Here is a 25,316-nt window from a genome sequence, read left to right on the forward strand (position 1 = left end):
CCATTATTTAGTATAAACTTCTCCAGAATATAAAGGGTTCTTTAAAAAACTTTCACTGAATGGTTACATAAATGTTAAAGAATCTTTGTAAAATCATATAGAAACAAACAAACAACCTTTTATTTTAGAATAAACAGAATCCAGATTGCCTTGTGGCTTCTACAAGCAAAAATATTCACTTACAAACCTCAGAGCACAGTAGGTCTTTTTGGAAAGATGTTATTGTTAAAAATCAATTACTCTGTAGACAAAATTAATGAGATTTTTACTACCGGAACTACCGTTGCGGTCTGTTGAGGTTTTTCACTATCAGTTATTGACACAGCTTTAATAAGTAAATGAAATGTTGCTTGGAATTATCAGATCCGGGCTGTATTGTTCTGTAATGTGCATATAACTGATAAAACAGCAGCTTGTGTATTAGCAAGTTCAGGTTTATGTATCAGAATCCTGACAGCACAACTCCCTCTAGCTAATCCTCATATAGCACGATGCAATTTGTGCTCAAAAACAGTCCTTTTAAGACGAGGGGGTCTGCTATTGACAGCTAACATCAAAGCGGTCCGTAGCTATACGCTCTCCAAAACACTCCTGTCCTCTACAGCTACAAACGCACAATACCATCAAACACTCACCGTGCTGCCTTTGAAATGCCTGACACTGTTTGCTTTGCTACTGGCACACTATAAAGAGCTTCCCTTTCTCATTGAAAGCAATCTAAAATGGTGTAATGGAAAGGGAAATGAGCAGATACGTGGCGCTTGAGAGATTTACTGAGTCTTTGCCTGATTCGGTTTTCTGCAAAGAGTAATCCTTTGACTTTGCTGTTTGTTAAGCACAAATGGTTGTTTTCCTGACCGTCCTCAATTACTCCAGCAAGCAGGGATGTTTGACAGTGCTTTTGTGTGCAAATATATGTGTGTGTGTGTGTGTGGGTTGTGTTAAAAATGGCCCTGAAAGCTTTTGTGTTGAGGAAGATAAAAGAACTAACGGCGGAGTTGAAAAGGTTAAGTGCTCCAAGAGAAAACTTTGGTGGATTTGATTTGTATTGATTCTGTTTGAGACACTGCACTAACTGGTTACCCTGCTTGCACCTAACAAACAGAGCCGAGGTGAAAGCAAAACAGCTGGAGATGGAAGAGTAATCACTCATGTCATGTCTTTTCTGTTTTTTTCCAAAACAGAAACATCATAGTTGAAACTCTTTTATCTGAGCATTCAAATTGTACAGATGAAGTAGTAACATTTAAACTATTGATCCTTTGGGTAGAATGATGTTTCTTCCGGAAATTTCTACTTGTATATTTGGAAATCGTAATGCTGACATAATGTGCACTTACATGATTTCTGGAAAATGTTTTCACTTCCAAAGACAGGAAGCTTTTTAACTCTAATGCAATGTAATGAAGAGCGAAGGATGCACATTAGGTGCGTAATTGCTGTATTTTATCATTCTTGAGCTGCCACAGTGAATGATGGGAAATGTAGTTTTCAGTAACAGTGCCTATGAGTTCACATTTGGGTGTTTGTTTTAAAATATCAAAGAGAAAATCTCTCATTTCTACACCAGATCTCTGTACTGTAAAGCACTAGGTATTTGGCATGAAAATATGGTGTTTCAGTGGTGTGCGACATGTTGTTCATTTAAAACTTTAAAAAAATTTTTGGCTGGTTCTCTCATACAGTTTGAATGTTCTTATTTTAATTGAGTTCTTATTTTAATTTTAAAGAATTAAATCTTTAATCCTAAAGTAAATACTGAAAAAATCCCAGTAATTCACTTGTCACAAGGTCAAACATTGAATTAGAAATAAATACTTGTGTTCAATATTTGCACATTGATTGATTGATTTGATCTTGATTTGATTTGGTTGGTTTATTTATTGATTGGCCACAGTTATAAATTTGGTTGTGTTACAGTACGTGTAAAAGTTTGGTTTGGTTTGGTTGGTTGGTTGGTCAGTTGGTTGATTGATTTGATTTATTGACTGATTGATTGCGATTGGTTGATTGATTCTAAATAAATTACAATATTTGTAAATCCATTGGAGAAAATGCTTTATATTTAGCTCTCATATAGTCTTAAAATGCATATAACATTGTTACAAGGCCTCAGTTATAATTTTTTTTTGTGTATTACAGTTAGGGCTGGACAATAATACGATATCAATGTATATTGCGAGTTTTTTTTTTTTTTCTCCAATAACGGTGATATGATTTTTAAACCCATTTCCGGTATTTCGATATAAATTTGCATATATATATATATATATATATATATATATATATATATATATATATATATATATATATATATATATATATATATATATATATATATATATATACAATTTTTTTTATTAGATATATAAAATCTAATAAGTTATCACTCGTCCTTGATTGACAGTCAGTGCTCAGCTGTCAGAAAGAGCGTGATGTCACTTGCGTAAAGACATCACGGACACACTGCCAGCACTCAGCAGTTGGTTAAGCTCCGTAACTGAATTCAGATGTGAATGAACAAGCTTCCTCAAGTAAGAATGCAGACAAAATAGTTGATAAGGGAGGAAAGACTAATGCAGTGGTGTGGAAGTGGTTCGACTTTTTAGTTTCGGTGCTCTGCAGCTTCAAACCAGCAGTGTCAGAATAGAAGGCAATGAAGCAAACACAGATGACTATGAGGCGCGGTGTAGGATTTAAATCAAACTTATAAACATATAAATGAGTATATATATATATATATATATATATATATATATATATATATATATATATATATATATATATATATATATATATATATATTAGGCATGTGCCGGTATCACATTTTCATGCTGCGATTAATTGATTGAGCTTTTATCACGGTATACGGTATTATCACGATATTGTAATTTTACTAGAGAAACAGGTAAAAAAACACAAAAAACTTCAGTTTCGTCAACTTAGTAACTTTAATAACTTTTTAATTAACTAAAAGTACTTCAAACATTTAAATACAAATAAATATAAATAAAACAATACACAATATAAAAGTAAACTTGAGCAATTATATCAAAGTGAATGTGCAAAGGGAAACCGTCTTCGATCAGCAATCGTGGAATGAACTGCCAACTATTCCAGCATGTTTTATGCAGCAGATGCCTTTCCAGCCACAACCCAATATTGGAAATCACCCATACACACTCATTCACACACACTTATACACTACAGCCAATTTAGCTTATTCAATACACTATTCACTCAGCCTATATTCAATAATAAACATAACAAAAACTGCCTGCTAATGCATGGGTAAATCTTCAAAGGGAACAGTGTTACATTTTAACCTTTCACCTCATCCTGCTTGCTGTTTCACTATCTAAACAATGAAAACATAATATAAGTCAAATTTGTTTCATTTTGATATTTGATTTACACTGTCTCTTTTGCAGAATATCAGTTTTAATAACCAATAATGGCCATTATAACAGTATAACGTACATTAAATTTAAACGATAAAGGTAAGCAATCAGTCAATGTGCAGAATCAGTGTATGTGGTTACATAAATTAATATATTAGCTTATCTTTGCACTCAGCCAAAACAGTTAACTGAGAACAAGTGATTCAAAAGACATAAGAGTTGTTAGATAGAGACAACAAGATGAATTCAATATCACGTTTAACAACTATAGTGAGATGAGACCATCCTGCAGATGAACTGTCTGACATGCACTGAACTCTCACCTGGGGTTTATGCTTACCCGCTGAACTAGTGGCTGCAGCTCTGGGCAGAGAGTGTGTGGTCACGTGATTTGCGTTTTTAGCCGTGTACTAGAATGAACAGAGAACTTTTCAGAATCGCTAAATGAAACGCCGGTGTATTTCCCGCGATTTCTCTGCGCCTCCCTTGCGTTTCTTCTCTCTGACTCTCGACTATTTTGACAAATACACACAGACGACGCACACTCACACGGAGTCCAAAATAGGAGTTTGTGATTGGGCCAGCCCAATGTCAATACCGAAAAGAGCCAATGGGCTGCACAGTGTCACATGGGCCGGCCCGGTCTGTCTGTCCGGGAAAAAAAGCGTCTACTCTCAGAGAGTCACAGATCACAGCAGCGTCAATCAATAAGGCAGAAAAAAACAATAGGCTGCTAAGCCTTTTATGGGCCGATCAAATCATAAGACGATGATCAGCCCGGCCCAAAAAGTACGTCGGCCCACCGGGAAAGTGCCCAGTCTGCCAGATGGCAAGTCCGCCCTTGCGTGTAAGGATTATAGCGGCGGCGGCGCGCACACAGGGCTTCTACATGTGGGGATTGTTTACATCAGAGTGCGCATCAGTTCTGCGCAGCATATACGCAGTGTTTCTTCAAGCGGTTGATGGAAAATAAGCTAAGGCGCGTTCTAAGAATATAAATTCGGATCTATTACTTTTCACGGTATTTTGAAGTGCCCGCGATAACAATATCGTGCATATTCATTACCGTGATTTATCGCATTACCGAATACCGGCACAAGCCTAATATATATATATATATATATAATGTTCTATTTTAATATATATAAGCTGAGTCTGACAGTTTTATTTATTTGATAGTAACATTTCTTGTTTGTAAATGCTAAATACAAATAAAAAGCGAACATAAATTTTTTTTTGGTACTGTTTTCATTAAAAAAAAGTTGTAAGAGCCTGGGGGTATTGTAGACTTTGCAAATTCAGTTTACCGACATTTGTGGGTACAGACATCCATTGTGTGATTTTCTGCCAGTTTTTTTCCTGGGTTTTTAATATGGTCCACATTGAGATATGTCTAATATTAAGACATATATCGTGATATAAATGTTTGCCATATCGTCCAGCCTTAGTTACAGTATGTGTAAAAGTTTGGTTTGGGTTGGTTAATTGGTTGGTTGATTAATTGACTGATTGATTGCATTAGGTTGATTGATTATAAAATAAGTTGCAATATTTGTAAAGACATTGGAAAAAGGCTTAATAATTAGCTCTCATATAGTCTCAAAATGCACATTACATTGCTACAGGGCCTCAGTTATAAATTTTGTTGTGTTACAGTATGTGTAAAAGATATCACAAATATCTTATAAGAAACAATTAGGCTAGAGATGAAAGGGGATGCAGCCAGACTGAGAAGAACAAGAGTGGGAATTGTTGAAAGGTGGACCCTAGAACAACAAAAACACAAGAATAAATTGAAATGTAGGAAAAACAATGCTTTCTGAGAGTATAATTAGAGCACACAAGTATTCATATGAGCTCCCCTATTGTGTTGTTGATGACAGCAGCAACAGTGATCGGCGGCTGGTTTGACAGACAGACTGAACTCATTACAGTGGAGGTGCAATAGCAGATCTCAGCACACACTGACCGTCCCCGGGGCCCGCAGAGAGACATGAGCACGGGAGCTCATTAAGACCCTCAGTCGAACCCGCGCAGTGTCTTAACCCCAGCCTGCATCACATTCAGAGAGGGAGAGATTGAGTCTGACTGTAGAGGAGTGCAGTAGAGCTGATGATTATGAGAGAGTGGATGGGAAAGACAGAAAGAGAAGAATCCGGAATGATCTTTCTGTGTCCCCTGGTGATTCTCTGTGCTTCAGTCACATGCAGGTGCTGGAGAAGAGGTTTGCGCATGCATGTGTGTGAGTGTGTCCTCAAGATGGCTCAGGGCTCTTTTATATGACTCTTCAATTCACCTTTTGCAAACTCCAACCAGTCTAAGAAGGACTTTTATAATAGACGTTTAGACATATGTATGTATGTATGTATGTATGTATGTATGTATGTATGTACGTATGTGTGTGTATGTATATGTTTTATGTTTATATATATATATGTATATATATATATATGTGTATATATATATATATATATATATATATATATATATATATATATATATATATATATATATATATATATATATATATATATATATGTATGTATATATATGTATGTATGTATATATAAATATATATGTATATATATATATATATATATATATATATATATATATATATATATATATATATATATATATATATATATATATATACATATATATATATATACATATATATATATATATATATATATATATATATATATATATATATATATATATACATATATATATATATACATATATATATATATATACATATATATATATATATACATATATATATATATACATATATATATATATATATATATATATATACATATATATATATATATACATATATATATATACATATATATATATATATATATATATATATATATATATATATATATATATGTATATGTGTATATGTATATATATATATATATATATATGTATATATATATATGTATATATATATATATATATATATATATATATATATATGTATATATATATATATATATATATATATATATATATATATATATATATATATATATATATATATATATATATATATATATATATATATGTATATATAAATGTATATATATATGTATATATATATATATATATATATATATATGTATATATGTATATATGTATAAATACCCTAGTTACATCAAATGATCCTGTATCTCTCGGCTGTGCATATCTTACAACATTGACTGTATACATTCTGGAACATTTACTTCAGAAAATATATGTCACTATTTCCAGCCACACCACTTCTTTTTCATCACCTCCTACTCATGAACCTACTCATGATTTTCAGTGTTTTTTGGTGTGCGGTTGAAGAGGCCACTTGAAACTTGAAGTAACATCTTTATTTTTACCTCGGTGGGTGTCTAGATCACTTTCAACATCACACACAAAAAAAAGTAAATTTGCTTGAAAGACATCAAGATGCCCTTCTCTACATCTCTGAATGATCCTACTCAATGGAAACAGGTGCTTCCTCGGGCAATAAAGTGACTGTTAATTCCATTACCTGCAGTTTCATCACCTGTGTTCATGGAGGTTATCGATAGGGTGTCGCATTACTGATTCTGACTCAATTCAATTAGCAGAACAGATATGCGAGAAGCTCTGCGGTCATATGGTGCTAACACTGTTAGCATCGCCGCAGTCTGCACTCACTGGTATGGTTATGAATGCTTAAGTGAGAGAACAAGACTATATCTTTGTCTGGTGCCTGAATTCACTTACCTGAGTAATACATAATGCATTTTTTTTTCCATCCAAGCAACTAGATTCTCTCACCAAAGAATGTTTGAATGTTGCTCCCATCATGGGCATATTCCCCAAAAAATTGGGACGTATTGGTAAAATGCAATATATATTTACAGCCAAGACTGAAATTATTCATACCCCAGGGGTATGAAAAATTTCAGGCTTGACTGTAAATATCTAAAATCCAAGAATGTGTAAATATTCTTTAATCTTCATTTCATCGACAAAAGTACAAATTGTCACTGTCCAAGCTGTATTTTTTCAATTTTACAGCAATTACACACTTAAAAAAAGTATTAACTTTAACAAACAATTAACTTTGACTCAAACTCCTTATTTCCTGTGTATTAATAACTACCAAGGTTATTATTATTGCATTAAGGTATTGGGTATGATTAGGGATGCAGAAAAGATATACTTTATAAGTACTTTTGTAAGTTATAAGACACGAGTCAATGGTGAAAATTGGTCCTTAAATTTAAGTATTACCTAAAAAACTATACAGAAGAACTGGTAATATGTGAGGGTTTCATATTTGGAAATAATGAAGGAACTTAATCTTGGCAAGCAAAGCTGGATAGGACATATTTTTTGTGTTAAATGTCATAAAATTGTCAAGCAAGTTATAAATCATAGTTCTCATTAAAAGAAACCTCATCTCATCTGCACAACTTTTGAACCCTCAGATTACATTGCATGAGAAACTGTCTTGGGCTAAAATTTTGCTTGCAAAACTTCCCAATTCTCCAATTCTCATATAATTAAACATCTTAATTCAAAGGAAAGCTGATATGACACAGTGTTAAACAAATATCCATCTCCATGATTTTAGAGTGTGGTGCAGCCAATGAAATCTAATTTAATTTATATTTACAAAATAAAATATCTGGTCAACGAAAACTTTTGTCAATTACATAATTAACCGACACAGGCTCATGGGAAAATACATGCTTCAGCTTAAATTTTTCTGAAACCACAAAAACGTACTTTAACATTTGTTTGATGGTAAATTAAATGCTATGGCATCAGCAGGGATGGACAATATTTATGATACATGTATTTAAAATATGTATTTAAAATACAAAATAGGATTTTGTAATTTGTGTTTGATGGGGTTTATGAAAATGGGTTAATATTTTGTATGAAAATACTTTGGTGTCTTGTATTTTTGTATTTTTAAATTACTGTAAAATACTTTACAGAAGGCTACATGATGACATCATACAAATGCTACCTCTGATTGGTGCCTCTGATTTGCCTAGGCTTGAGTTTAGAACAGAAAATTGATTAAGAAGGGGATCAATGCTTGGAGTTTGGATGGAAATTATGCATCACATATAAAGAAAGTAACAGACAAATGGCAACAAAAGTCAACAACCATTGAAATTAGTATACTGCACAATGCTAAGACCAGTAATATATAATGGCTGTAAAGTATACAATTGGGCAATAGCACCTTTGCTTAAGAAATGAGATGAAATTAAATATTAGTCCTTAAGAACAGGATGTGGAGCTTTCAGAACATCAACATTGATGCAGAGGATGTTTAAAAATATTAAACACCTAAAGATGGTGTACTGGTGTTCCCTAAATATGACAAACTGGGACTCTTCCAGTTAAAGAAGAACTGAAAAAATCTTAGGAGAATGAGTATACTGTCCAAATAATGGTAGCTTTGGATGGATAGCTGATGTGATGCCAATAAAATATGACAAACAACAAACAAATAAGTCCTACAGTGGCGAATCCTACAATGCTTTGTATTGGCTGTTTTGTAATTGGCTGTTTCAAATGCCAGTAGATGATCTACAGATGCTGTGTACAGTTAATGAAGAGATGCCAAAGTGGCACAATACAGTATACGAGACACAACTATTTAATAATACTTCTGTCTATACAGACTGGTCAAAAACTCCAGACTCCCGTTACACAGCAGCAGTGGGATGTATCTGAAGAGTTTATTTGCAAAATAGATAACTAATTTTTTTTTGAATTTACTGATTTATGGAAATTTCTGAAACTGGAGATTTTAGTAGTTTTCAGAAATCATGTTTTAACATTAAGGATTACAGATTTCAATTGCAAAAAAACTACATTTATTGAGCAAAAATAAAATAAAGTAAAATAACCTCTTCATAGATCACCCTTTTAAAATATAAGACTGTTAAAAGATTGTTGCAGTTTTACTGGCCACCCAATGGATAGAAACACAATGACGTGATGTACAATAGTACTATATTCCAACTCATTATCTGCATTAGATGGTTTTTACAGTGATTAAAGAGATCATCTTCAAGACAGGACTTTCTGTATGATATTTGTACAAAATTTATGCTAAAATGAAAGTCAGTCAGTTTATTGGGGAAGGGATTGATCGAATAGGCCTATTGATTGAAGGTTTGCGAAGAAATGTCATGCTCCCTTGTAAAAGTATTTTGTAGTATTTTCAAAATACAAAATACAATTTCATTTTGATACATTTGTGGCTGCTGCATTGTGTAGTTTATTTTGATACACATAACACTGAGGTATTTGGTATTTTATTTAAAAATACATTTCAATGTATTTTTGCCCATCCCTGGGCACCAGCAACTTTTTATCACTTTTTATCGACAGATAAACGATTATTTTTATGCTGGTCTTTGCACAACAAAATAAAGTCCCATCTTCTTGCAGACATTTAGAAAATGGGCATGAATTTAAAAATGCACAATGAAATGTATTGGGAGGCACATATTTCAAATGAACCTAGGTTGGAATTAAAAAAATCACATATTCTTGATTTTATTGCAATCAGCAAAACATTTTAGATTGGGGATTGTATGATTATTCACCAAGGAAGCATTTGGAGAGGAAAAGCAGCCGTGAATGTGACTCATACACAGGTGTTCGAAGGTGTTTCACTTTTGCCTTCCTGCTGTGTGCAATGTATATCAAAACTGCGAAGCAATTAAGCTAATTGATCACAGAGGCATTCATTATTGACGTGTCAAACTAAACACCTCTGTTTTTCGAGTACATTAGTCGTTTTGGATGGAAATAGGATTTCTGAGTGAAAAAAAAAATGTAACTGGCACTGTTCCAGCTCACTTACTCAAATGAAATCTTCATTGAATGCATTTAAATGGTGTATTTAAACTGAGCTGTGGCTGGTTACTGTGTTATGGTTGTAATTGAATTTTCAAAAAAAAAAAAAAAAACATTGAAGGGTTAAAGGTTGAATGCTGTGAATCAGTTTAATGCTTAGGTCTTTGTGTGAATTCATGTGTGGGTTTTGAAGGACTGGGCGGAAATATAGAAGAAATGTGTCACTTAGTAGAGATCCTGCTGTGTTTTTATACTGAAGTAGGTCTAAGTTAAGGTGCAGTTTAAAAGGAAATATATTGGGAGTAGTTTCTTTTTAAATTGTCGTATAAAAAGGCTGCGTGTTCAATTCAGGCATGGTGTGACTGTAGGAGTGTTAATATAGCAATAAATGAATACACCAATGTGCTATTACTGTATAATATTGGGTAGTTTGGCAGATATCATACACTCACAAAATGACTTTTGAGACAACTTAATTGTTTTATCATCAATCCACTTAAATTTGTAAAAACTTTTAGGTTAAATTAATTTGTGTTGGGACAACATGAAGGATTTGTATGCTTGTTTTAATTTTTTTTTTCATATGCTTTTTAAGGCACATTCAATGAATTGAAAGTATAATGTTATGCATTAAATGAAACAAAAATAATGTTACACTATAATCTGTATAGTTCCCCAATTGTTTTTGATATTAATCAACATTAATAGAGTTTAGAAAACATTTATTATGGTGGCTTTAGAAAGCCAACATTCTGTTATACTACATAAACTTATTATTCTTCCGTCTTCTTCTTCTGAGACTAATTTTTTTATGCATCTCCTCCTAGACCATTCATACTACAACCACCAAACTAACACCTAACATCCAAACTGCTCTGACTCGGGTTGCTATATCTTTTCATACTGATCCGACTTAAAAAAGTCCCATTGACTTAACATTGGACCAAACTTTGTGACCTCATAACTTTTCGCCGGACTGTCATACAGACTTAAGATTGGGCTCATTTAACTCAGACTACCAATCTGCCAATCACTGATGACCTTTCAACTTACTAGCCACACCCTAGCAACCACTTATGGCACCTAAGCAACTGTTCCATAGACTTCAATAGACTTCCATAAAAACTACCATTGACTTTACATTAGAAACAAGCTAGCGACATGCTTATTCATGCTAGAACTATGCCAACAACATGCTAATTCATGCTAGAACCATGGTAATTTGTTAGCAACTGCCTAGCAACCACTCGAACACCTTAGCAACCTCCTAGCAACACATTAGTAACCACCTAGAACACCCTAGCGTTACGTTGGACAAAATTTCTAACCGGCATGCACCGCTTTAAGACAGATTTCGATTGGTCTGCGCAGTCGTGCATGCACTTATTGACACATAAGTCTTGTAACAGCTACTTGTTTTAAGGGTATTTTAAAATATACATTTTATGGCACATTAAATGAATCAAAAGGTTACACATTAAATTAAATCATATGTTTATCAAAAAAAAACATCAATTATTCACAATAGTACAGTTTTTAATTAATTATTTAATCTTGTTTTCCCCAAATCATGTTATTTTATTGTTAACGTGAACTAGCCAGGGATATACATGTTTTGAGACTTAGTGTGCTTTCACACCTAGACTTTTGTTCTGGAACCTGGCGCGTTTCCCCAGTTAGCGCAATTTGTTTGGCATATGTCAATTCTGCAATTGCGCTCTGATCTGCACCTAAACAATTGGTCCGAGATCACCTGAATGAGGTGGTCTCAGCTCGATTGAAACAACCTCTGGAGCAGATTGATTGTAGTGAGAAAGCAATACGATCCGAACCAGGCTATTTCACAATGTAATATAGAAATGTAATAGCCATATATATGGTTATATGAAGAAAGAATTATGAGTCTGGCGGGATGTCAACATTCTTACCGTTAAATGTGCGTTTCATGTCAAATACCAAAGTGAAAGCATGTTGAGCTATTATCGAGAGCTGTTCATTCGTTAGGAAAATTGACCGAACAGCAGTCTTGGTTTGTCTGCTAAAGCCTATAATGCATAATTATAGCCAATGGCTATGTATGAGAAAGTTTTACCTCTGATTTATATTTGGTGGCAATATCTGTGGGTGTCACCATTCAAAATGAAAGTGCAGCTTTTCGCTTATAATGTCGTATTGCTCATCGTAATTAATAAAATAAGGACGCATGACAGCTGAGTGGGACTAAATAAAAGGGAACTAAATAAAGGGAACTAAATAAAGCCTGGAACTCAATGTCAGGAGAGTTTACTTGCACGTGGCTTGTTTTAGATATTTTGGTCCATTTAGAAATGTTGCCGTGTGAAAGCCATCCGCACCAAAGACAAAGTGCAACATTGTAACGATTTTAATCCCTGTTTCGGAACAAAACAATCGATCTACAGGTGTAAAAGCACCCTAAATAAAAGTAATGATAAAAAAAATATACCAGAAGTAAACAATGTAAGTAAATAACCTTTTTTGTTTATTTGTTAATCTGTTAATTGATTGCATTGATTGAAGGACTGACTGAATAATTAATGAATTTATTTTTAAAAAAAATTATTATGAAAATAAAAAATAATAGTAACTCCTTTACATTACTAAATAACTCTGAATTTGGCCCCACTGCCCAGTTTCACATCTACCTCTCCTCAGGTCACCTTGTGATACAGGACCATAACTTAGAGCATCAAAGAGCCTGGTAAACGGAAGGAAAAGAAGAGTTATGGATGAGAGGAAGAGAGATGGGGAAGGGAAATAGGAGGAGGAATACGTCACAGAGGACAAAAAGAGCGCAGGCAGGGTATGGGCCGTGGAGATAAGATGGAAACAGACATGATCAGAGGGGATAAACTGGCCCCGTGCTGAGATATCTGCCTCGGTCAGACCTGATTGGTGAAGATGAAAGCGGGGTCGATTTTATTGAGGGTTAAAGTTCTCTATTTCACACTAAGATCCATAAATGAGAGGCGTATTTTATATTTTACCTGCATTTAGCTGATGGATGAATGAGCGCTGAGAGGCATAGTCTTCAGGCGTATAGTAGTCACCTTTTCAGGGACGTTTCTTTCGTCATCAAGTCCATTTGTCACCAATCGTGAGCAGAGATGTATAAAGTACTAGAGACCCAGACTTAAGTAAAAGTACAAGTACTCTATCAAAAAGTGACTTGAGTAGAAGTAAAAGTGCTCTTTAAGCACCATACTTAAGTGGAAGTACTAAAGTATTCAACATTTTTTGTACTTAAGTATTGCAAGTAGTTTATTTCAAAATTTACTACTCAAGTACTGAAAGTAAAAGTACAAGTATTGTGTAATGTAGTTATTAAAGAATGCAGTCAAAAGACATCATATTGTTTTATTTTAAATACCTTTTTTGGGGCACGTCATTAAGCAGAACGAAAATAAACATGACTTACAATACTGTTTTTCTCTCACGCTTGAACCACAGATCTGACAGATTATAACAGCTTTAACACACACCTTTCAAAGTTGTGTGTCACAAAAACAGTCCATAATCCACTCAAAACGCTATTGAAACCCATTTTCGGAGCACAATTTACTGGTTGTAAACGCTGTAAACGAACGTTCTAATTCACTTGATTTTGATTTTATTGTAAAAAAAAGAAAACGTGTATATTACTGTGTTAAATGAAAATCTGAAATATTTTATGGCTTATGGCTATGATTTAGTATTCAAAAATGTTTCATTTTGATTATGTTTTAATTAAATTGGTCTTAAACTTCATATTTTTCATATTTTTATAGTATATTTATTCATTCTGGTACTTTTACCATAAACCAACATCTCAACCATTTGGTAGAGGCTGATATTTTAGATATTATGGGATGTGTTGGAGGAAAATGTATTGATTGTGTTAACTAGCGACATTAGGAGTTAAGAAATGCAATAAATAAAAAAATTCTATTGGTTTTTTTCTTGGTGTGACAGTTAAATGGTTACTTGTAATACAATTGTGTCCTTTAATACAGCAGTAAGATATATGAACTGTATCCTTAATTTGACCCGCTCAAAGAAAACACTCTTTCTGAATGTATCAAACAAAACTCATGCACAGAAGACAGCATGAGCATTTATACCAAATATACTAATGTAAATATTCTCCCGCCTGCTTTTTAAACGCTGACAGGCGAGGTCTTACACCCCTTTGATTGGTTATTGTCTTCACCTTCTCAACAGAAAGGGCTGCTATCGGCTTTAGAAATGAAAGCGTTGTTCACTGATGGCGGGAAGAACAGCCGCGGTTACAGTCTATAATACGCGGTTATCACAGGTAATCTATAATAGACACAGTGGAGAAAACTTGCACCTCATACACGCCTACCAGGCCAGCAGGTCAAATGTCCAAAGTGAGAGAGGCAGAGATGGGAGTCTCACAACATTTCTCTGTAGTAGTGAAATAGCGGCTCATGTGCTGTGCCGCCTTCACTCGCCCTCGCGCCTCCGTCCGCGCCTCCGGAGATAAATGACGTCAGTACGTAATAACTCGTTATGATCTATTACTGAACCGATTTCGACCATTTTGACACCTCTAGTAACGAGTAACGATGCAGCTCATAAAAAATCTATCGGAGTAAAAGTATTAAACTCATCGAAAATATGTACTTAAGTAAAAGTGGAAGTAGGAGAAAAAAACAATACTCCAGTAAAGTACAGATACTGCCTTTTAGTACTTAAGTACAGTAGTGAAGTAGTTCTACTTCGTTACTATACATCTCTGATCGTGAGGGATGGATCATCTCAGAAGAGCATTTCTTGACAGTTTTTACAGTAGAAATGATACTTGGTGACTAAGTGAATGAATGTGTTAATGCTAATAATGCTAATCATGAAAAATTATATTGGTAGACATTATATTTCATCTGTATGATAGGGCTGTATTGTATAGATGTAAAGATGTTTGGTAAATAATTTTATTTAAAGTAAATGCTCAACAAATATTTTGTGATCAATATTTTTAATGTGGCATGCATAAACAAATTTGAAATCTATCCAATTCTATTCAATTCAGTTCACCTTTATTTCTATAGCGCTTTTACAATGTAGATTGTGTCAAAGCAGCTTCACATAGAAGGTCATATTAAATTGAAACAATGTCAGTCCAGTTTTCAGTGTTTAAGTTCAGTTTAGTTTAGCTCAGTTCAGTGTGGTTTAATAATCACTACTGAGAGTCCAAACACTGAAGAGCAAATCCATCGATACGCAGCTCTACCGATCCCGAACCATGCAAGCCAGTAGCAACAGCGGCGAGGTAAACACTTCACCAATTGGCGAAAGTGAAGAATTATAAAACCTCGAGAGAAACCAGGCTCAGTTGGGCATGACCATTTCTCCTATGGCCAAACGTCTTGTGCAGAGCTGCAGTCTAGGCGCCGGAGGTTGGAGAATGCTGGACCTCGGTGAAGACCCGTCTGTCCCTGGAGCGTCACAAAAATCAGTCTCATGCTCTTCACTCCTCCATGACCACCACAGCAGCTGCTCAGGATACGGCTTGGTCCAGGATTATGGAAACCTTGGGAGCATCTTGTCGCTGGTCTTGGATCCAATCAGTGGCGCTGCATAGTCAGAGGGTCTCGGGATGAGTATCCCCTGGTGGAAATAGAGAATAAAGAGAATATTTAGCGTAGCTGCTGTTCATAGTGTAAATAAACGAGATGCAAAAACCTGCGTGGGGCACATTCATGTATCATACCGCTAAGTGATGCACCGCTGAGTGTATGCTATGCTAAAAAGATTGCGAGAGTGTGTCTGAACCTCGGACATTATCAGGAAGGCTATTGCAGAGTTTAGGAGCCATAAATGAGAATCTATCTGTTGTTTGATTGGGTGATTGATTAATTCATTGATCGGATACTCTTATATTTCCTCCTTCAGTGATGCTGATTGATTGTATGTTTGTTCATTCATCCGTTTGTTTGTTTGTTCATTCATTCATTCATTCATTGATCTATTGGTTGATTCATTGAGTTATTTATTAAATACTCATATTTCCTTCATTGATGTTGATTAATTGATTCATTTGTTCATTCGTTCGTTTGTATGTACCTATGAAATGTTTTTAAATTTGTTTGTTCATTCATTTGGTTTTTTGTTAGTTCGTTGACTGATTGATTTGGTTGATTCATTCATACTCATATTTCCTTCTTCAGTGATGTTGATTTGTTCGTTTGTTTGTATGTACCTTTTTAAAGTTTTTAAATATGTTTGTTCATTCATTTGGTTTTTTGTTTGTTCAATGATTGATTGATTGGTTGATTCATTCATACTCATATATTTCTTTCTTCATTGATGTTGATTGATTCATTCATTTGTTCGTTTGTATGTACCTTTGTAGTGTTTTAAAATTTGTTTGTCCATTCATTTGGTTTTTTGTTCGTTCATTGATTGATTGATTGGTTGTTTCATTCGTACTCATATTTCCTTCAGTGATGTTGATTGATCGATTGATTTGTTTATTTGTTCTTTTGTGTGTACCTATGTAATGTTTTAAAATTAGTTTGATAATTGATTTGGTTTTTTGTTCGTTCCTTGATTGATTCATTCGCACTCATATTGCCTTTTCCGGTGATGTTGATTGATTCATTCATTTGTTCGTTCATATGTACATTTGTATGTATGTTCATATTCATTCATGGATTCATTCATTGATTGATTGGTTTTTAATTCTCACCTTTCTCTTCTTCAGTGGTGTTCGACGACTGTGCTGGGAACGAGGATGTGGAGTTTGAAGTATCAAACCCAAACTTCTTACTAGATGAAAACCTGAATCTAGTTCCTAGAAGAGACGTGATCAACAGCGGAGACTTCATGTTTGTCCATGGTGTGAATATTCACATCGACGACATGGCACAGATCACTATTATAGGAGCACCGTCCAGATCTCCTCAGACACTCAGGGTAAGATGTTTATAGTTTGTAGATTTTTTGTGTGTGTGATTTTGTTAAATGTCTCCTGAAGTCGTCAGCCTTGTCATTTTAAATGGTGCTCTATGCTGGAGACATTGGATGCCTGGATACCCATGATTCTCCTCTCTCAAAACTAGATGTTTGCGTCAGTCAGAGTGTCTTTGCTGCAATCGTATTGACAGATTCTAGCGCAGGCTGGAAATTACCCATCATATTCTGTCATGGTCTCTGTGAGGACAGACACGTATTTTATTCACAGGAGACCAGTGTCAGACATTAACTTTTTTTTTTAAACGTGGGGGGAAATTGCTCTCTTTTGGCTTTTTAATTCTCAAAAGGGCTTGCACTTTTTCCTCAACATATAAAAACAGTATGTGGTATAGCGTAAAAAAAATCATTTGAATAAATCTGACCACTTGTGGCTCCTATTAATGAAATTAGAGTTAAAACATATTATAACACATATTTTAAAATATCAATTGAATTTATTTTTGAGGGCTTTAATGGTTTGTTATTTCAAATAAATATATATATATATATATTTTACTTTGTACTAAATGTATTAACCAGTGTTGGGCACATTCCTTTAAAAAGGTAATTAGTCATAGTTACTAGTTACTTCTCACAAATAGTAACTGAGTTAGTAACTGAGTTACATAATTATAAAAGTAACTAATTACCAGGGAAAGTAACCAATAGGTTACTTAAAAAATCTGATTTGTCAAATGACTATAAAAGAAATATAAACATTGTACACTAATCTACACTATTTTAATGTTGTTTGTGGGACAATGTGAGAGACCACAGCAGCATGTCCTCAACTATAAATCTAGATATTATTTAGTTTAATTCTGTCTGAGAATTAAGTGTTTGCGGTGGAGAAAAATCAAGTTATATATGCTTTGACGTCGTGATTTAGTCTCCTCCTTTGGTAGCAGAGCTCATGTTATCACCTGCATTACCACTAATTCTGTGGTGGCATGTAATGACATGAGGGGCTTCATTAGAGTAGAATTACATGTCTCCGACACAGAGAGACTTTTTTTTTTTTTTGCTGGGCATAAGTTGCACAACACACACTATAAACATTCTTGCCTTTCACCTAAACGAGGCAAAAGTAGCTTATATTTCCAGTTTGCAAACACTACCTTTGAACTTGTTGGATTTGGCATCGTTCTGATTCCTGGTCTTTGGTGTGTGCACACAGTGGTGTGTGTGCGGACAGTTCACCATAAGCGCTTGACACAGGTTACTGACAAATTCAAAGTCCTTCCGCATACTTCTGCATATACCCTACTGACTGTGTATCGTCATCATCATCATTGTTGGTTATGTGTCCTGCTCCAGCCCCGAACACACACACACACACATACACACACACACACACATAACAAGAAGGTCGCTGGTTTGAGCCACGGCTGGGTCAGTTGCCGTTTCTGTGTGGAGTTTGCATGTTCTCCTCGTGTGGGTTTCCTTCGGGTGCTCCTGTTTCCCCCACAGTCCAAAGTCATGTTGTACTGGTGAATTGTGTTGGCTAAATTGTCCGTAGTGTATGAGTGTGTATGGATGTTTCCCAGATATGGGTTCCGGCTGGAAGGGCATCTGCTGCGTAAAACGTGCTGGATAAGTTAGCGGTTCATTCCGCTGTGGTGACCCCGGAATAATAAAGGGACTAAGCCGAAAAGAAAATGAATTAATGAATATTGACTTCTCAACTTTTTTGAAACATTGACTGCATTGTCAAAACATTATATAAACATGTCTGACAACAAAGTACCTTTTTGTTATTTTATGCAAAAATGAATAAAAATAAACAAATGCTCTAAATGACAACAATTTTAGATGAAATCAAGTCGTCAAGTGCTTTGTTTTCTATAGCTGTACTTGCACACACAGTTTTACAGTATATATGCGTGGAATGGTCCTTGGGTGTCAACGGAGGTCTTGGCTGCACTGATTGGCATTTTGGTTTACTACCAGGCCTACAGCACCAAAAGTGGTTATAGTGGTTAGGCCTGTTGCCTCACAGCAAGAAGGTTGCTAGTTCGAGTCCCAGCTGGGTCAGTTGGCATTTCTGTGTGGAGAAATTGGCTGTAGTGTTGGAAGGGCATCTGCTGCGTAAAACATATGCTATAAGATAAGTTGCCAGTTCATTCCACTGTGGTGACCCCTGATAAATAAAGGGACTAAGCTAAAGAAAAATGAATGAATGAATTAATGAATGAATGAATGAGTGAATGGTTGAATGAATGAATGCACAGTTCAGAATTACCGTGTAGGAACATTTCAGTTTCAATTGTATTATATTGCATATACTGTAGTGCCGCAGTCAATGAAAAGCACCCCCACCTCTTTTGAGATTATATACTCAGACTTACACTCTCAGATGAGATACACAGAAGTGATTGGTGTTCGAGAGAGCTTGTGTGAAGAGGTTGAGGCGAGCGTTGGAAGCAGGGTCATTATGGATCATACATCCTGTAATCACAGTCAGACTAAGCCTTCAAAAAATAAACCTCGCCCCAACCCACTGCTTTGTTCCCCAGCAGAAAACCTCACATCAGCTTGTGAATGCCAAAGGGAAGCGCTTTTTATTGATGCCATATTTGACTTAATGCCCATTTTATTGGATTTTGATTATTGATAAGTGCGAGTGGAAATGGAAAAGGCCTCGGTCTTCCCTAGAGGCTGACGTGATGTAATTCTAGCACCTCACAAGCACAGCTTGGGTGAAGAAGAAGCCTTATCATAAAAGGCAGAATTCAAGCGATAATTCAGTATTTTACACGATCAATATACGATTTAATTTCATGATTTGTTTCCCTTTCTGGCATTTCTGTGTGTGAATGAGACACGCTTTCTTTGTGAAACCACAAAATAGAGTGCAAAAAATAAATAAGTAAACGAAATGGCTGTGAATTTGGAAGACCTTGACATTTTATACTTTTCAGTTTGTAATCTGGAGAGAAAAAAATGGTTGGAGAATGATTGGAGAATAAATATATTGAGTTTAAAGTTCACAGAAAAGTTTAATTTATTTTTAAAAAGTGGGCAAACCAGTCACCAAGTTACAGATGGATATTCTCTCTTGTTTATTACTGTTTCTAGTTTATTGGACACTCTATTTTTCGCCTTGGCCTTAGTAAAGTGATGTCATTGTATATTTTTGACATGTTTTAAATATATTTTAGTGATTTTATAACTGTTTAGGCTGTTTTACCCATGTCTTGAACTTTGGGAGGGACATTTTTATGTAAAAGGAAGAAGAAAAACACGGAGAAGGTAATTTTATAGGTCTAACACTATTTGGAAAGTAAGAATATTGGAGTGTTGGTAGATAGTATTTTAAAAATCAAGTAAATTGTTAAAGTTAATTAATAGTTTCCAGATGTTTTCTGTAATGGGACCAACACTGGACAATGGAGTAGGGGGTCCATGTGCAGTTTATTAAAAAGAAGTCGTCCAGGCAATAGTCAAAACATGAGCAAACAGGAGCATAAAGCTAATCCAAAATATGTGTTGAAAATACAGGCAAATGGTTAGGCTAGGTGTCAAAGAATCTAAACGGTAAACAAGACTAGGATCAAAACACGACAAGGCAAACAGGGAAAACCGCTTTGTAAAGTTTGTGGGAGAAACAAGACTCAGCAACGTGTATAAGAAAATGAGTGGTTTAATCATTTAATCAATGATCATGAGTTTCAGCTGTGTCTGTTTGTCTGTCCAAATGACTGTCAGCTGTGGCAGGGGTGATAAGTGCAAAGAGTTTTGGGAATTTGTGATTCATGGGTGTTTTCCTTTTTTTCACATTTTTGAATTGCATTGTACGATCTTTGAATCTTAAAAAGTTTAAAGTTTAAAAATTTTGTCAAGCAATGTTGACATTTAAAAGCACCGAAACAAACATGCTTATAACATCAAGACCTCTTCCCTTTTCGATTTTTTTGAAACAGTAGTTTAGTGTTTTGGTACTCTGTCCCACACTGTGGTCAAAAAAAAAATTGTATTTTGTATTTTCTTGGTTTCACAAGCTATCAGTGGTTGTTTTTTAACAGAAAAGTGTTGGGACTTGCCGCTATAAACTATATTTGTATAGCGCTTTTGCAATGTATATTATTAAAATACATTAAGAAAAGAGCCATAACTGTATTTTAGATTGTGGAGCCATTCCAACACAGAGAATAAGGCAAGAGAATAGTGGTAGAATACTTGTGTAATTCTAGTAAAAAACAAAAATAATTTAGTTCAATCTAGTACGATCCACCTGCAATAAAGTAAGCCATAGGTGACATTGGCAAAGAACCAAATGTTCACAGAAAGGCCCGGATCCAAGAGTATGTAAACCTTGAGATATGGAAAAATAGACAGTCTAATATGAGCATAGATGCTGTTCAAATAACAGTGTCTTTTTGGGCTAGTGTTCTTGGCTTCTATTACTGCAGCCGTTTTGCAGCCAGTTTTTATGTATCCACTAATGCTAATAAATGTGTCTCTTAATGTCTACAATGAATACAGAGCAGGTTTTAGGTAGTATTTAGCTAGGTTTTTCTACCTCCGTAGTATTTTTGAGAATGTAGGGTTACACAGGACATTTTGGATGCATCACCGTCAGAGAATCTGCATTGCAAACCTGCAGTTTTTCTGTCTGGCACTCTTACTCCTCTCTCCGTCTGGATAAATGAGAAGTCAGAAATGAGTAATGATGCACCCCAATATGGCAGTCAGAAACAGAATAGCAGAATTGACAAGGACGCGGTGCCTCTGCCCACCCTGAGTCCTGATTAATGATGAGATTTGATGACTACAGTATAACAAATTGAGGGTTTTGATCACATTTTAGCCTTTCCTCGACTGATAACAAGACCGAAAAGATTGTCGGTGTGCTTCTTAACCTTTTTGACTTTGCTGAAAAACAATCGTTGGTGGTATTTTTATGAAATTAACATACTTTTTTGAAGCTTGTTTTGCCATTTTTCACATCTTTAAATTATTCAGAGAGCTCTTTGGAAGTTTTCTGAGTTCCCCGGTTTGAGAATCGGGGTGTCATTGAGCACTGTTTTTATTTCAGTTTCAAGAGTTCACACTTAGCTTATGATTGATTATAAGCTAGTTTGGCATGCTGTCCCGGGAGAGAGCCCGGGGCTCCCTCCCATTGCAAGGCGAGAGGGGAGTTTGAGCTCAGGTAGATCTCGAGAACTCCCCTGTCATGGTGGCTGAAGAGCAGGTAGTTGCTCTTTAAAGAGATAAGTACTTGGTAGGAGCATGTGTATGGTGTTGATTTGGATTAGTCATGAAAATTAGGTTGCATGTTTTTGGACGGTGGGAAGAAACCGGGGGACCTGGGGGAAACCCACGTGAGCACATGGAGAACGTGCACACTCCGCACAGAAACGTCAGCTGGTTTGGTAAAGACTGGAACCAGAAGCATTCTTGCTGTGAGGCAACAATGCTAAGCACTGGGCCACCGTGCCCCCCATCTAGGAAGGAAGAGGAGTAGGGGTGGAAGGGGGGATTCTTCAAAACGAAGATAGCTATAATACGTAACCTAGGGTTTTTATAGTAGCTTAGAAATTGTCTGATTGGTGCGTTGTAAATTGGATAATGCGGATCCAGCCGCAAGCAATCATAAGCATGTAATCCTCTCGAAATCTGTTGACACTGGAACCAGATTGATCTAATAGGCATTTTAGCAGAATGACCCATGCTTGAAAACAATGCAAAAGTGATGAAAGTGAGTAAAGAAGTAACGGTGGCACAAACAGAAAGCTGGTCTGATTTTGTCATTATTTTAATACGTAAATAATTTGAGCCATGAAAATGTAATTAAGTGGTAAATTAAAGTAAATAGTAAGTAAGTGCTTATTGTTATTGTTTCAATAGCAGCTTTACAAAAGATGCAGATTATTGCATTACAATCAAAATCAGAAAAGTTAAGATTGTTAATTTTAAAGTGAGATCTGCTGTGCACAGGATTTTTGGCCCAATAACTAATACTTCTGTTTTGTCTGAATTAAATAGTTGGTCATCCAGTCTTTTCTTCTTTAATACACTCATTTAGCTTAGAGAAAGTTCAGATGTCTCATCAGGTTTTTGGTATGAATGCTGCTATTTTTAATTTCTGTATGATAAAAAAATACTACATAATCTCATGCAGCTGCAAAGCTTTCTTGCTTGATGTTTATCAGCTTTAGTCTTTGTGGTGTGTTTAAATGCATAAGTGATTTTAGCCCAAGACAACACAAACTTTTTAGCACACATGCAACACAACCATTCAGGGAAAAAGTAAAGGGAAACCAATCTCAAAGAAGTGTAAAAGGACAACTCTAATTAAGACATACTGTGACTAAAGGGACTGTTTTGGCCAGTTAGTAGCCATGGTTAGTTAGGATCTACTGGAAGATTGCCAGAAATGTATACAAGGGTATATATCCATAATGAGCCTGGGTTGAAGATTGCAAAACTACACTGTTAAACACTTTATTACACTGTCAAAAATCATATATCTCCATTGACAGCCATTGAAATGTTTGTGTATTCTGACTAAACAGATTTTTTTGTAAGCAATCTCATTTTATAGCAATCTTAGGTTTGTCAGACTGACTGATAGATTTATGGATAGCTTTATTAATGTAATGTGAAATTAATTAGAAATGTGACATGCATTTTTCCTTTTATGTCACCTAAACATCACAGATTTGGATTGTCATTAGTGGAAAACTTCTGATTGTGTTATCGTTGTGCCATCATCAAATCAGCAATGTTAGCATGTCAGGCCATCATTTTCTTGTGTCTCCATAGGGATGAAATTTTAGAGATTGTTCACCTGCCCTTGAGATGATTGGGATTGCTATCATTTATTTATTTATCTATTTTAGGTATTAAAAAGCAGCTTTTCTTGTCACCTCTGACAGTCCAACTGATAAGATTCAAGTGCCCTTTCTTTAAAGCCACGCCATTAGCAGTAGCAAAAATGTTACTAAAATAGCCATCATTACAACGATCCCCTCTGAAAAACAAAAACAATCAGTGCTGTGGTTGAGAAACACTCACCATGTCTTCTGTCACCTCTGTCTAATGAGACACCCTAGCTTATTTGTTTTTCACTAGTTTTCATACAAAGTCACAGAAGCCTTTGAGATGAGTTAAAAAAAAAACAACTGGTGCAGAACGTGTGACTTTCTAACACAGTATAATGTTGTGTTGTGAATGTGTAATACTTCATTTTATTTATTTGTACCTCATTTTATTTTTTACCTCATTTATTTGTGTTTAATATATAAATTATGTAACCAATACTTTAGAGTTTAATTAATAATTTAATTAACATCATTTTGTCATTCTGTGTATTTTATTTTATTTTATCCATGGTGTGTGTAGGTCTAACTTTTTTTTTTTTTTTTTTTGTCCATGATGTGTGTAGGTATAACATATTTTATTTTATTTTTATTTATCCTTGATGTGTAAAGATTTATTTTATTTTATTTATCCTTGCTGTGTATAGTTTTATTTTATTTTATTTTATTTTATTTTATTTTATTTTATTTTATTTTATTTTATTTTATTTTATTTTATTTTATTTTATTTTATTTTATTTTATTTTATTTTATTTATCCTTGGTGTGTATAGATATTCATTTAATTTTTATTTAATTTATTTTTTTATTTAATTTTTTTATTTTATTTATCCTTGGTGTGTAGATTATTTTATTTCATTTTATCTATGATGTGTGTAGGTCTAACATATTTTATTTATCCTTGGTGTGTATAGATTTATTTAATTTATTTAGTTTTATCCTTAATGTGTGTATATTTTATTTTTTTTATTTTATTTTATTTATCCTAGATTTTATTTTATTTTCATTCATTCATTCATTTTCTTTTCAACTTGGTCCCTTTTTTAATCAGGAGTCACCACAGTGGAATGGACCGCCAACTTATCCAGCATATGTTTTACGCAGCAGATTTTATTTTATTTTATTTTATTTTATTTTATTTTATTTTATTTTATTTTATTTTATTTTATTTTATTTTATTTTATTTTATTTTGTTTTGTTTTATTTTATTTTATTTTATTTTATTTTATTTTATTTTATTTTGTTTT

General features: G+C 34.5%; 1 protein-coding gene across 1 annotated transcript in view; it reads left to right on the forward strand.

Annotated features, from left to right (window-relative positions):
- The window catches only part of cdh13 (cadherin 13, H-cadherin (heart)), a 582,964-nt gene that overhangs the window by 225,081 nt on the left and 332,567 nt on the right, over positions 1–25,316 (forward strand). Inside the window, exon 3 of the mRNA XM_056478107.1 lies at positions 16,996–17,207. Within this exon, the coding sequence (XP_056334082.1) occupies positions 16,996–17,207 (212 nt within the window). The remainder of the gene's footprint in view (positions 1–16,995; positions 17,208–25,316) is intronic.

The sequence above is a fragment of the Danio aesculapii genome, chromosome 18 (genome assembly GCF_903798145.1).
Source record: "Danio aesculapii chromosome 18, fDanAes4.1, whole genome shotgun sequence".
Lineage (NCBI taxonomy): Eukaryota > Metazoa > Chordata > Actinopteri > Cypriniformes > Danionidae > Danio > Danio aesculapii.